This window comes from Gymnoscopelus microlampas, assembly GCF_963454915.1.
Source record: "Gymnoscopelus microlampas genome assembly, chromosome: 14".
Lineage (NCBI taxonomy): Eukaryota > Metazoa > Chordata > Actinopteri > Myctophiformes > Myctophidae > Gymnoscopelus > Gymnoscopelus microlampas.
Genome location: NC_139951.1, coordinates 45,657,757 through 45,671,957, shown reverse-complemented (window position 1 = coordinate 45,671,957; position 14,201 = coordinate 45,657,757). Strand labels below are relative to the sequence as shown.

The 14,201-nt window shown below is 40.2% G+C and overlaps 1 protein-coding gene and 1 long non-coding RNA gene across 2 annotated transcripts; both read left to right on the top strand.

Moving 5' to 3' along the window:
- Positions 1-563: 563 nt before the first annotated feature.
- On the top strand, positions 564-6,546 carry LOC311060247 (uncharacterized protein; the record flags this gene model as incomplete). The annotated part of the gene is made up of 10 exons (XM_084078378.1): positions 564-589; positions 3,028-3,239; positions 3,617-3,720; positions 3,867-3,985; positions 4,145-4,300; positions 4,622-4,836; positions 5,121-5,206; positions 5,306-5,442; positions 5,904-6,029; positions 6,352-6,546. Exons 3-10 carry the CDS (start codon positions 3,648-3,650, stop codon positions 6,544-6,546), a joined length of 1,107 nt encoding a protein of 368 aa, XP_083934504.1. The 5' UTR covers positions 564-589; positions 3,028-3,239; positions 3,617-3,647.
- Positions 6,547-6,819: 273 nt separating this feature from the next.
- LOC311059829 lies at positions 6,820-7,727 on the top strand. Its single transcript, XR_014602216.1, has 3 exons — positions 6,820-6,836; positions 6,967-7,094; positions 7,599-7,727. It is a non-coding gene; the product is annotated as an uncharacterized lncRNA (long non-coding RNA).
- The last annotated feature ends 6,474 nt before the right edge of the window (positions 7,728-14,201 follow it).

The following is a 14,201-nucleotide window of genomic DNA, read 5'->3' as shown; positions in this document are numbered from 1 at the left end:
GCCTAGTGGCCTGACATGGTACTTACCACTGACAGTCTATTTAGTTAGAGTGTTTGACATAAGCAGGACCAGTCAGACACGAAGATCTCTGTATGTTTCTTCCTGTTCCCTTGTTCCTTGATCCCCTATCCTTTGTACGTCCATGAAACGATACCACACATTCACCCTCACACATTCATACTGTTGTAAGACCAATAACCCAATGCCCTTTGGAGAGAAATAAATGATTGGAAAGAAATCCCTTCTCCAGACTCCCCTGATTCTCTGACCGGAATTTAGTCCATATTCGCCGCCTCAACCAGTATATTCTATATAAAAGTAAACAGAGGTGTCCCCCTTCGTTACATTCATATTTTAAACAACAGAACCTTTTCTCATCTTGACTTCTTTAAACATTTCCTGCATTTCTTTCTGTTCTGCTCTCTCCATTTTCTCCACCCAGGTGTCCATGTTGACAGCACAGGATCTGGCAGCGGTGATGAAGTGTAACCAGTCCCCCAACTCCACTGGTTCCAGACCAGTCTGGAAGCTGTTCTTGTCCAAGTCCTTTGGGGTGTTGGATGCAGCTCTGGATCTTCTTGCCAACACGGTATAACAATTGCTTTAACCAGACACTGAAATAAACTCAAATTAAACTGCTAAATTGTGTAATTAATTGGTATACAACAATGACCAAACACTGAAAGTAATTTAGTCAAACATCATATTGACACATGTAATCCTTTGTTTAGTCTGAGACCATGACTGGTCCATCGGCGTCTGTGGCTCTGGATGTGATTGGAGAGATGAGACTATCGATGCTGACTAATGAACAGTTGAGGGACAGTGATGTCATCAGGAAATGGTTCTCTGGACGTTTGAGAGGGTTCCTGTCATCTGCATCGGGATGCCTCAGTGGCAGTAACCTCAGCTGTCACACATACCAGCAAGTGTAAGTATTGACCTGGAGGCTATTATTCATCATTATAACCCAATCACATTAATGTGCAAATGTAATTCACTTTGAATATTGGTTTGATCTGACATGTTGTTTGATTTAAGAGTTTAGGTCCCCATAAGGTTAAGTCATACTCACAATGATAACTTTCCTCTAGATTCTAGAATAATAAGTCCGTCATAGAGAAGATTATTTCTCATTGTGTGTTTGTTTAATTCACAGTTTGAAGGAGTTTAGCCATCAGTTTGACAACATGACCTCACAGCAGCAGCATTTGGTCCTGAAGGATCTAATCCTCCCTTTCCTGTCCCGCCCACTGTCAGGTACTGACTAACTACATTATCTCAATAATAAATAATGAGTCTATACTTGGCTCTGAATGGGCTCTTTTTACTGGATAATTTACTATTGACTGACATTTTCATACACCCTTTTGTTTGAAAGGGATAGTTCACCCCATGGAGACTTCATGGATATTTTGTTGTTTTTGTCGCATTCCTAAGCCAATAATTTGATGACCAGTGGACCGGTAGGCAGCGGTTCCGGTAGCAGACATAAAGGAGACCCTTTGTGTCCTACCGGAACTGCTGCCGGTCATCAAATTATTGGCTTAGGATGCGACAAAAACAAAAAAACATCCATGAATTCAAGTCTCTGTGGAGTGACTAATCGATAGAAAAAAAGTCATTTTGGGGGTGAACTATCCCTTCAATGTTTCATTCTGATCTGTCCCCTCCAGACCGAGGCTGTGTGTCCAACAGTAGTGTTGACTGGTTGCAGAACAACTTTTGGGCCGAATTCCTGAATCTCAACCCGGGCTTCTCCCCTGTAAGACTTATAACTTATAGACTTAAGCTTATACACACATAACATGGAAAAATTATCAAACATACACGTAATAGGTAATTACTTACTTAATATAATATATAATATATATAGGTTACTGTAATATAAAATAATAATAATATTTTTCTGTATGTTTTTTCCCGGTCCAGCTGGAGGCTGTAAAGCTCCTGTCTCCAAAGCAGAGTGCAGAACTTGTGGTGTTGCCTCTTCCTGCTGAGAAAGACGTTGTCATCAACTCAGTGTTTGACTACCTGACTGCGTCTCCAGAGGAGAGGGGATTGAGTTTCTGTCCCACCTTGTTATGTTTTCTGGAACGGTAAAAACTATAGCATGATAATGAGAGAAACAGTAACTGTGTATGTTTGTTTTGAAATGACAATTTATTTTTTGTCATTTGACAGGGAAACATTTCCTGCTCATCATACAAAATAGTGTAAGTTTATATAAATATTTTTGTTTTGTTTTGTTTTTTGAAGACCATGTCAAAGTTATTTAATTCATTATTATTGGCCTATGTTAACCGCAACTTTTTGGGTCTCAGTTTCACCAGACTGGACCAGGCCTTGCTTACTCTTCCTCAGAGTGTAGCATCATCCGTCACAAATAACAAGCTGGCTTTACTTCAGCAAGTTCCACCAGGTGAGATCTTCTAGATCTGCTGTATATGTTTACACTTGACTTCATTTGCAATGGTCATTTTTGCTTAGCCATGGTGTTCTTAAAATTGAACCAGATCCTTATTATATCCAATTTTCTTTTCTTAGGCTGCACAATATACACCAGAGAGGTAAGTACCTTCATTTGAATTTAAGCATTACATTTTAAGCAGAGTAGTGGCTCATTGTCTGCTAATTCACAGTGTGGTATTATTTTATGAAGAATCATTTTGTAAGAAATGTTTTATTTTATTTTCCAATCTTCTAAAGCACTGCACTACAGCTCCTCCTCAACAATGGACAGATGAGTGGACGTTTTTGCGACTACGGCATTGAAGAATACGCTTGTGCTTCAGTAAGCCACTAATTATGTCTCTCATATTTAACTCAACAGTAGGCTACCCTTTCTCATCTTGACTTTCTCATTTACTAATATAAATCTTGTGATAAACATTTTTTTTAAAACTCTTTATTTTCAGAAGTTTTATCAGACAATACATAAAATCAAATAGTACAAAAAAGTAACAGAAAAAAAAATGTGATAAACATTTGTGAAGAATTCTGCTTGCATCTCCCCGTTCCTTGTAGACATTTAACCCTAGCAACCCTGCAACATCGCTGATTCTGGATTCCATTGGAGAGATCCGACTGGACACCTTCAGCTCAGACAACTTTGAGAAACCTGCGTTCATTGATCTGTGGTTCAAGCAAAGGCTCAGCCCATTCCTGCCAGCTGTGTCCAAAGAGTTCCTGTCCTGTCTCACCACTAAAAACCTAAATTGCCTCTCCTACCAAGCCCTGTAAGTGTCATAGCCCCCAACACTGTAACTGTTGTACATAACCTGGCTGTGAGCTTCACTGTTGTGTTGTACCAGAGTGCTCCACTCATACACACAGTATATGCTGTACCTTAGACCTGTTCTTTGCCACAAGAGCCAACGATCAGTATACCCAAACAATATGAATGTAACTATTCAAGGGCCCCTATGCTAGAGATGTTCATAGTTGAGCTGCGTGGTTCATTGGCAGATGACCACCATGGGTAGTGTAGAAGTTATGCATATGTGTTACATACATCTGTATACATTCATTCAATACAACATTTAACCAATCACTTTACTGCTAAACTAAATACATTATAATGAATGACCTTTCAACTGCTACCTGTCAACCACAGTGTTGAGGTCTTGGGTGAGCACCAGTCACAGATGGAGCCTTCCAGACCGGTCACTGTGTACCTGTACTTCATCAAGGCCTTCCTCACCAGGAACACAACCACAGGTTAGGACTTCCATTCATCCTAACTGCAAATCAATGGCACAAGCTTGATGAATACCTTATATCCTACAGCAGTGATTATCTATATTTCAAAATCTAAATAAAAAATGAAATATCCTCATTGATGTATTATGTACTTCCTGGTCCAGATCCTAGCTGTAGTTCACAATATCCAGCCAGTGGAGAATGGTTGCAGAAGAACTTTGGAGCCTTTGCTGCTGTTGTCTCATTCCGTGACCTAGGGACGCTCTACTCCAACTTTTCAGCGGTATTGTTTACAGTTTTTTTTTATAGAATAGAATTTGTTTCCTGTCTTAAAATCTCTATGGTACGCTGTTCATTTTAAATCTCTCTACACGGTTTGTGATATTGTGTATCCACACACTGTATGTGTGTGTGTGTGTGTTGTATGCTTGCATGGTTGCAGATGGACGCCCTGACCCAGCTTACAGTGACGCAGTTAGCAGAGGTCTCGTCCACACCTGGTCAGCTCACCTCATCTTCTCAGGTCGCCATGGTGATGAACCACGTTCCCAACAAACACCTCACAGCGTTCTTCGATGACTTCTCGCCTGCCATCCTGGTGAGAGGGGGACACATTTCAACATTAAACTGCCTTTTCCAGTGATGGAAAGTAATTAAGTATATTTAGACGGTAGAGGTATATTTAGATGTAGAGGTACTGTACTTTGACTTTACTTGAGTATGTCAATTTTTCAATACTATACTATACTTCTACTACACTGCATCTCAGAGGCAAATCTAGTACATTTACTCCACTACAATCATTTGAAAACTTTAGTTACTAGTTACTTTGCAGATTTGGATTATCAATACAAAACATATGTATAATATTAACCAATTACTTACTTAATCTCCATTTCATTACTCTCTTTTTCTGCAGGCTCATGAGAGTTCGTTCCCCGCTACAGTGAGGTCTGCCATGTTGCAAGTCGTGTTTGACCGCGCCAACCTCTCTGAGCCCTCTGTGGAAGACAGCAGTGTGCAAGCGTGGCTCCACATGCGCCTACGCCCCCTACTGGTTGACCTCTCACCGAGCCATGTCGGCCCTTACTTCAGCATTGTGGCAGGGAGGAGCTGTGCCACAGAGCAGCAAGCGTAAGTGGAGCACCTTTACCTGTTCTTTTCCTTGGGGATTGGGGGATTGCCCTTGGCCTTTAGCTGAACGTTTTTTTGTGGGAAACATTGGGTGTATTCCTAGTGGGTGAGAGATCATGGGGTAAAAAGTATTATATTATTATCTTGTAATATAATACTATAATATAATATATCCTGGTTGACACACTTACTTTTTTTATTGTTGTTGACCTACAAACTAGTGGCACAGTAACAATATCTTTAGAATTTGACCTTTTAGTATGCCTTCTCTTTTTGTGACGCAGAGTTACTGTCCTGAATGTGATTCTATCAACACTTGGGGACGTCACACAGACGGAGATACACAATCACATCATTCAGTCTCTCAAAGGTAAAGGACGACCGCAAAGTCAACACTTGCAGCTCATGAATGAATGAATGAATGACAGGCAGCATTCTTACTGTACATCTATCTCCCCTGTTCTTATAGGATCAACTCCTCTCCGCTGCTATGGTGACAACTACAACCTCCGTTTCTATGGTTTCTTGGAGAGCTCATTCATGGGATTCCAGTTCCCCAACCTGTCCACGTTCATGTTGCTCATGCCCAGCGACAGGATGCCTCAGGTGTGTGTGTGTGTGTGTGTGTGTGTGTGTGTGTGTGTGTGTGTGTGTGTGTGTGTGTGTGTGTGTGTGTGTGTGTGTGTGTGTGTGTGTGGAGGGGGGGGGGGGGGATAACCAGTGGTCTAAAGTGACTAAGTTAAATTTTGAGGAATTTTTCCTCTTTTTTTCCCCCCTTTTGCTTCTACTTCACTACATCTCAGAGACAATTTTTGTAAAAAAAAATCCAAGATAAAATACGCTAAAGACCTGAAAGTGCAGCACAAAATAGACACTCAGGGTATCATCACATTGCTGTGGTTTCCAGCATAGCGGTAACGCAGCGCTCCTATTGAAAACAATTCAAAACATACGCTGCACTCAGGGAAAAAAAAACGCCTTGGTGGACACACAGCCCCTATGAGAGAAATGGCTGCTGTGTGAATAATGCTCACGTTTCCGTAATGCTACTGTAACTGTGTCTTCAGCTGCTGAACTCCATGCCACCTTCAGACCTTGGCAGTTTCCTCCGTCGCCCTGGTATTGTTGACGATGAGGGACAACTCTGCCAGATCTACCAGAACTACATTCAGACTACTGTGTTCCTGGAGAACGTAGGCACTACACAACCACAGAGCAGACACTCATGTGTATATGTATAGTGTATACATGATACTGTATACAGTATAGAGCAGTTGTTCTAACATTTTCATGTCAAGGACCCCCAAATTGCTATGTATTTGGACGTAGACCCCCATTTGGCTGCAGTCCAGAGACCCCATAAGAGAAGATTTGTTAAAAACTAAAATATTTAAAAAAAAATGTGAAAAGTCAAAAGTTATGCTAACATAAAAATCTTGTTTCTATGGTGGTCCGTTGTACTGTGAACTCCCTCAAGGACCCCACTTTACGTATTGTATTGTATGCTGACTGCAGGAGAGACTCCCTGCGGTTGTGCGGCGTGCCACGCTGCCTCGCGTCTGGCCCCTGGCTCTCAACAGCAGTGATAGGTCACAGGTCAACTTCTGGTTCGATCGCAGTCTCACCGATGACTTGGTCTTCCTCCACAAGAACCTGCTCACCTCCACCACCACACAGGGTGCCACCTGTCTGTCCTTCCAAAAACTGTAAGTGGACTTAAAGAAATGCTTTTCAGTTAAATGTGATAAGCTTGATATTTAGTACTCCAGTTCTGCACAGCTATTGTGTCTGTGATGAGCGGTTCTACATTACATTGTACGGTATTTTATGTAAAATAATTTTTCATAGTCATACATCATGATTTCACGCTTTGTCTGTTTTGACTGAATCATTTTTTGTTCAATTCTTTAGTGTTTCAGTTCTGGGCACACACAACTACAGCATCGCAGACTTTGCAGAGAGCGACGTGTACGGCGTCATCGAGGCCTACCTTGTCTCAGGTCACTTTTTCATCGTTGTTATTTGTTTTTGTTGTTATTTTACAAGTGTTTTTTTACAAGTTTGGATTCAAGATTTGATTCCAAAAATGTGTTACCGTACATATTTTTTTATATTTTATTGTGTTTACAGGAACGACGCCCAAGTGTTACGATGCCAACGATCCGGAACTGAACTCTACCGCCTGGTTCGCTCAGTACATAGGCCCCTTCATGCCTTTCCTCACACTACAGGACCTCAATACTTTTGGTTCTATACAGGTATTGCTCAGTAGGAAGGAAAGTTTATATGTGTATGAATGTACAATATACATATCATCGCTGTTGCGTGGAAACCTTGTATGTCCAAAACTGTTACTTTTCAGGAAATGGAAAAAAGAACCAGTGTTCAAATGGATCCAATGTAGTTATTTTTTTTAAATCACTTAATCACTGTCAGCCTTGCCTCCCTATTTTTGGCATGGCAGAGGCGAATTTGCTAATAATCTACGCATTTACATCGTGATGCAACATTTTGTGAGCTTACCGATCTGCTATTTATGCTACTTTTGCGTGACACTGTCATACGGCAAAGTATAAAATACGGCATTTATCTATGAACACACTTAAAAAGATGAAATGTGGAGATACAAGGTTTCTGCTTGACAGTGATGATATGCATGTATGTACTTTATGCATGTAGAAGATGAATGGACGGATGAGAAATGCATATAATTGTGAGGGATAGTGGACATCCTAACTCCTCTGTGTTTATATCCTGTCTAGGTCATCCAGGTGTTCACTGTAAACCCGCTGAACATTGCTCTGCTCAACCATTCAGTTCTGGACGCCAACTTCACCGCCTACTACACTGAACTGATCTACCTACAGGACCCCAACTTCAATCCCCTGCTGTAAGTCTGAACAGTGAAACGATGAGCTTAACCCATTCAATCCGGGAACACGTCTGTGTCATTTTCGATTTCTTTGGCTATTCAAAAATAGCAGATCTACAAGTTTATAGTGCGACCAAGTGCCACGCTATGAACTTGTAGATCTGCTATTTTTGAAAAATAGTGAAAATGTGTGCAAATCTTTGAATATATATATTTCTAAAGAGAACATTTTTAACTCAAATCTTTGCTTCTGGGGTCCCTGGGACTAAATATTTTGAGATGGGGATCCGCGGCCAAATACATATCATTTTGGGGGTCCTTGACATGAAAGTGTTCACTGATATAGCAACATAAGTTTTTTTTAGGATTTAGTAGACATTTGTAGAATATATATTCAAAGATTTGAAAAAAACAATGCCAAAGAAATCTAAAAATGACACAGATTCCCGGTCTAAATGGGTTAACCCTGGCATCCCTATTTTAGTGTTTTTACGGGGCCAGAGCTCTGCTCTGGACACGTATTGTTATTCGCATTATTCTGTCACTTCTTCTTCTGCCACTTTTCGCAGTTCTGGCTGAACCGCGCTGTCGGTTTTTACGAAACTCGGCCATATGGTAGATGGTCATGAAAAACGATCAAAAAATAATTCTCACAATCTTTCGTCCAAAGGTGGCGCTATAGCACTCAATTGAAAATGCCAACTTTGACCAGGTACAATTCATGCCCTGTTTGACCTACAGCCATGAAACTTGGATACACATATGCGTCTCCTCATGCTTAACAACTTTCACACTCTGACTTTTGACCTCTGACCTTTAGATCTCCCACCATTTTGAATTATATGAAAAACAGTCATTGGCTCCTAACTTCTGCATTTTTTCACTTATGGAAAATCCGTTGGAAATTTTTGTAGAAAGTGGTCCAAAGTTCAAGTACGAAACGTTTCGTGCAGATTGCTCAAAAATCCCAGGAGGAGATAGATTTTAACTATTACAGTTTTATGAAAATTATTCATCTGTGCCTAAAACATACATGCAGACTCACATTTCTTTGAAACTTTGCAGAAATGTACAGGGTCATTCCAAATATCACTGAAACCAATCTTACTCCAATTGGCCAAAAGGGGGCGCTATAGCAATTTTTTGAAAAGGCAGACTTTAAACAGGCATAAGTCATGCCTCGTTTGGCCGAAAGTCGTGAAACTTGCTTACACATGTGCCTTGACTCATGAGGAACACACGTATCGATTTGACCATTAAGCTCCGCCCTTAGATTTTCCGCAATTTTGAGCAGTTTGAAAAATACTTGTTTTTGCCAGTTCTGGCTTAACCGTGCATACGCTTTTTACGAAACTCGGCCATATGGTAGATGCTCATGAAAAACTACCAAGAAATAATTCTCACACTCATTCGTCAAAGGGTGGCGCTATAGCACTCAATTGAAAGTGCCAACTTTGAACAGGTACAACTCATGCCCTGTTTGACCTACAACCATGAAACTTCGATACACACATGCGTCTCTTCATGCCCGACAACTTTCGTGGTCTGACTTTTGACCTCTGACCTTTAGATCGCCCACCATTTTGAATTATATGAAAAACAGTCATTGGCTCCTAACTTCTGCATTTTTTCACTTATGGAAAATCCGTTGGAAATTTTTGTAGGCAGTGGTCCAAAGTTCATGTGTAAAATGTTTCGTGCAGATTGCTCAAAAATCCCAGGAGGAGATAGATTTTAACTATTACAGTTTTATGAAAATTATTCATCTGTGCCTAAAACATACATGCAGACTCACATTTCTTTGAAACTTGGCAGAAATGTACAGGGTCATTCCAAATATCACTGAAACCAATCTCACTCCAATTGGCCAAAAGGGGGCGCTATAGCAATTTTTTGAAAAGGCAGACTTTAAACAGGCATAAGTCATGCCTCGTTTGGCCGAAAGTCGTGAAACTTGCTTACACTTGTGCCTTGACTCATGAGGAACACATCTATCTCTTTGACCAGTAAGCTCCGCCCTTAGATTGTCCGCAATTTTGAGCAGTTTGAAAAACACTTAAACCCAGGATTTTTCAGCTATTTGCGTGAAACTGTATCATCTCTGTGATCTCCTTTTTCACAGTTACTTATCTGTTGGGCCAATGGCGTCTCCCTTAAATGAAGGCCTCACAATCTCAGGGTCGCCAGTTCAAGCCTCACTTGATGCAGACTTAATTTAAGTTGAATTGCAAACAACATGACTGTATCATTGAATACATGTGCAACTGTTAAAGGTAATGATGAAATGCTTCTTGGAGAGAGTATGTTTTTTTAATGTATGACAAACTTCATTGTGAAAATAACCGATCTACAATCTCAAAACTTTTCAGATAGCAACATGTTTCTGAGCTTGTAGATCACTGAAACCAATCTTACTCCAATTGGCCAAAAGGGGGCGCTATAGCAATTTTTTGAAAATGCAGACTTTAAACAGGCATAAGTCATGCCTCGTTTGGCCGAACGTCGTGAAACTTGCTTACACATGTGCCTTGACTCATGAGGAACACACGTATCGATTTGACCATTAAGCTCCGCCCTTAGATTGTCCGCAATTTTGAGCAGTTTGAAAAACACTTAAACCCAGGATTTTTCAGCTATTTGCGTGAAACTGTATCATCTGTGTGATCTCCTTTTTCACAGTTACTTGTCTGTTGGGCCAATGGCGTCTCCCTTAAATGAATGCCTCACAATCTCAAGGTCGCCAGTTCAAGCCTCACTTGATGTAGACTTAATTTAAGTTGAATTGCAAACAACATGACTGTATCAATGAATACATGTGCAAATGGTAAAGATAACCTGAAATGCTTATTTGAGAGTATGTTTTTTACGTATGACATACTTCATTCTGAAAATAGCTGATCTACAATCTCACAACTTTTCATGGTTTGTGAGCTTGTAGATCGGCTACTTTCATTAGTTTTGGTTCTGAGGAGATGTACAATTTCTTCATTGGTAAATGGCTTGTGAACGAGTGATCTTAGTGTTAGTGAAACAGGGGCTTGGTTCATGAAAGAAGGCAAGAGTTTATGATCTTCAACAGACAATATCAGCCTGGACAAAGCTATAGCACTATAGGTAGTGTTGCAGCCTATTAGTCTGAAGGTTGAGAGTTCGAATCCTGTTAATGGCAGTAGGTTGAGATGTCCAATCAAACCATTATGTTTCCATCTCTCTCTCTCATCAATCTATTGTTTCCATGTCACTCTCTCTCTCTTCAATCTATTCCGTTTCCATGTCTCTCTCTCTCTCTATTCACTGGCCCCGTATTATCGCTGCTTGCAGCTATATTTTATTTTAATTTTTACAAATCAAACCCAGTGCCTAAATGTGTCAGCTCACTGACGATCTCCACTCACTGCTTCCAGGCTTCCTCTGCTGTGTCGATGCCTTGCCCCTGGTGCATCTTTCAGTCAGCTGACCTCCTCACAGAGCATGATCATTCTGTACAACCTGACAACACACTGCACAGACCTCGACCCAGAGGTAAGACATTCACACACATGCGCCGCACACATTCATGCTTTTGACACTGACGGGTTGTGTTTAAACCTTAATCTCCCATTTGCTGCAGATTGCTGCTGCTTTGGCAGGCAACAGTGGTGGCAACCTCAATGCAAACTACGTCACTGCCCTCGGCAGTCAGAGCGTGGGCTTATCCTCCGGCCAACTCACCGGCGCAACGCCGGGAGACATCCATGCCTCGCTTGGCAAATTATTCCCATCTTTCAAGATTTTTTTAAAATAGCAGATCGACAAGCTCACACTGTGTTGCATCGCAATGCGTTATGAGCTTGTAGATGTATATTGGGTTAAAGTGGTTTTGGTGATGTTGGCCCCCCTGGAACCTCCTCAAGGATGGGGGACCATACTTTGAGAACCACTGTGTGTGTGTGTGTGTGTGTGTGAGAGAGAGAGAGAGAGAGAGAGAGAGAGAGAGAGAGAGAGAGAGAGAGAGAGAGAGAATCATAATATGAAGGTGGGAGATAGACAATGTTTGCTGCTTGCCTCACCAACAGCTGACCTGCATGTACAACTACATCAAAGGAGAAGCAGATGTCACCACCTTCAGCGACTACCCTCCAGATGTTCTCCTCTATTATGAGTAAGTACAGTATGAATGATACTCACAGCTGCCCTTAATGATATGGACTTAACCCATTAAGACCTGAGGCCGATTCTGCAAATGCCTTCAAAACCGTGACTTCTCTGGAGTGAGTGTGGACAATCTGAACATTTTTACTGAAGACATTGATTTGATTGTTTGTACTTGACACTACAATTTCAGTAACTTAATAACCTTTCAACCTGGCGTATATTTTGGGCATGTCATCACAGGATTGCAAGATTTTCAAAAACGTAATAGCTGATTTGCGAGTGTGACATTATAATTCGATTACGTATAAAATAGGGCTTCAGTGGTTAAATCTCATATCCTGCCCTCTCCTATTATGTCCTGTCTGTCTCTCTGTTGTCTTAAACGTGTCCAGACGGAGGTTCTACACCTCCTGACTCCGAAGCAGACTGCAGAGATGCTGCTGGTGCCTACTCCTCCAGAGAAAGACGTCATCATCCATGCAGTGTTTGACCATCTGACACAGTCTCAAGGAGACTTTCCTGAGTTCCTGCACCACCTGGTTCTGCTCGCTAGAGAGGTAACCTCATCTGTAGAGCGTCTTATGACAGCTTAAAAAACGTACAGCAAAATATAATAATAATTATAATAATAATAATTATTATTATAATGCATGGACTTTTATTTTATTTCTTAGGTTAAGCCACCCTGTGATGTCTACCAAGTCATGTGAGTGTGTTGTGATGATGTTAAATGGCTTACATTTTAAAGGGGTTACACCATGAATGTAAAAAAAATATATTATATATAAATATTGCCCCCTAATACGTATTAAACAGGTTGTAAGCCTAAAAAAACAATATTGACCCATGTAATCCTTCCCCTAGTCCATGACGATGACTGGTCCATCGGCGTCTGCGGTTCTGGATGTGATTGGAGAGCTGAGAGTGTCGATTCTGACTGATGAACAGTTGAGGGACAGTGATGTCATTGGGAAGTGGTTCTCCGGACGTTTGAGAGGGTTCCTGTCATCTGCATCAGGAGAGTTTCTATACTGCCTCAGCAGCAGGAACCTCAGCTGTAACACATACCAGCAAGTGTAAGTATTGAGCTGGAGACTTCTTCCATCTGTATACCCTTTGACTGAATTTTCCCACCTGGGGCTATCATCTTTATGTGGATGTATTTCACATTTAATCTCCCATAATGGGGTGTTTGGATGAAAAGCATAGTTAAGTCACAATGTTTTGAATTTCTTTTATTTTTTCTTGTGAGTAAAAAGTCGGGTAGCACTTTACAATAATGACCCGTTATAAAGCATTTATAAACGTTTATAAGTAGTTTGTAGACTATTAACAAATCATTAACAACCTGTTTGTTGACATTCGTAAATGATTACTAAAACCTTTATGACTACAGTTACAAATCATTTGTAAAGTATTAGTAAGTAGTGAACTATTCATGAATAAGCCATTTATATACATCTGTAAAAGATTATTAAATCATTTGTAACGACCCATTCTAAAGCATTTATAAACGTTTATAAGCAGTTTGTAGACTATTAACAAATCATTAACAACCTGTTTATTGACATTCGTAAATGATTACTAAAACCTTTATAACTAAGGTTACAAATCATCTATAAAGGTATTAGTAACTATTCATGAATAAGCCATGTATAATACATCTGTAAATGATTATTAAATCATTTGTAACTGATGTTACATAATATATACAAGCTATTGGTAACTTGTTCATGGTTAACATATGCTTTGTTAAACATTCCTAAAGTATCTATAAATCCTTAGTACATGTTATTATGTGCCCTATAGTAAAGTGAAGACAGTTCATCATTTACAACTGTCTGTTAATGTGTTTGTTCATGTTTAACATGCTTTGTAAAACATTCCTAAAATATCTATAAATCCTTTGTACATGTTATTATGTGCCCTACAGTAAAGTGAAGACAGTTCATCATTTATGACTGTCTGTTAATGTGGACTTTCTCCTTACCTGTTGCAAACTACCTGGCTTTCATGAATGCAGACACCAAACAATTACTAGAATTATCATTCATGTTAAGCAAATGATGCGTAAGACATTCGTATGTAAACCATTTGTGGTGTTAGGGACCAAAAAAGTCACTACAAAGTACTACCAATCAACTCTAAATTGCCTGAAACGTACTCCTAACAGGTTTTTGGGGGGACGATTTTGGCCTCCACACTTAGTGATTATTTCGGATTTAACTTTCGTTTCGGTGGTGACCAACTTTCGTTTCGGTAGTTTGATTACAAAATGTAAGTTGTGTAAAAAATAATCTGACTATACTAAGTTGTTATTTGTTTGTTTAAGTCAGGCTATACTCTACTCAGAGTCATA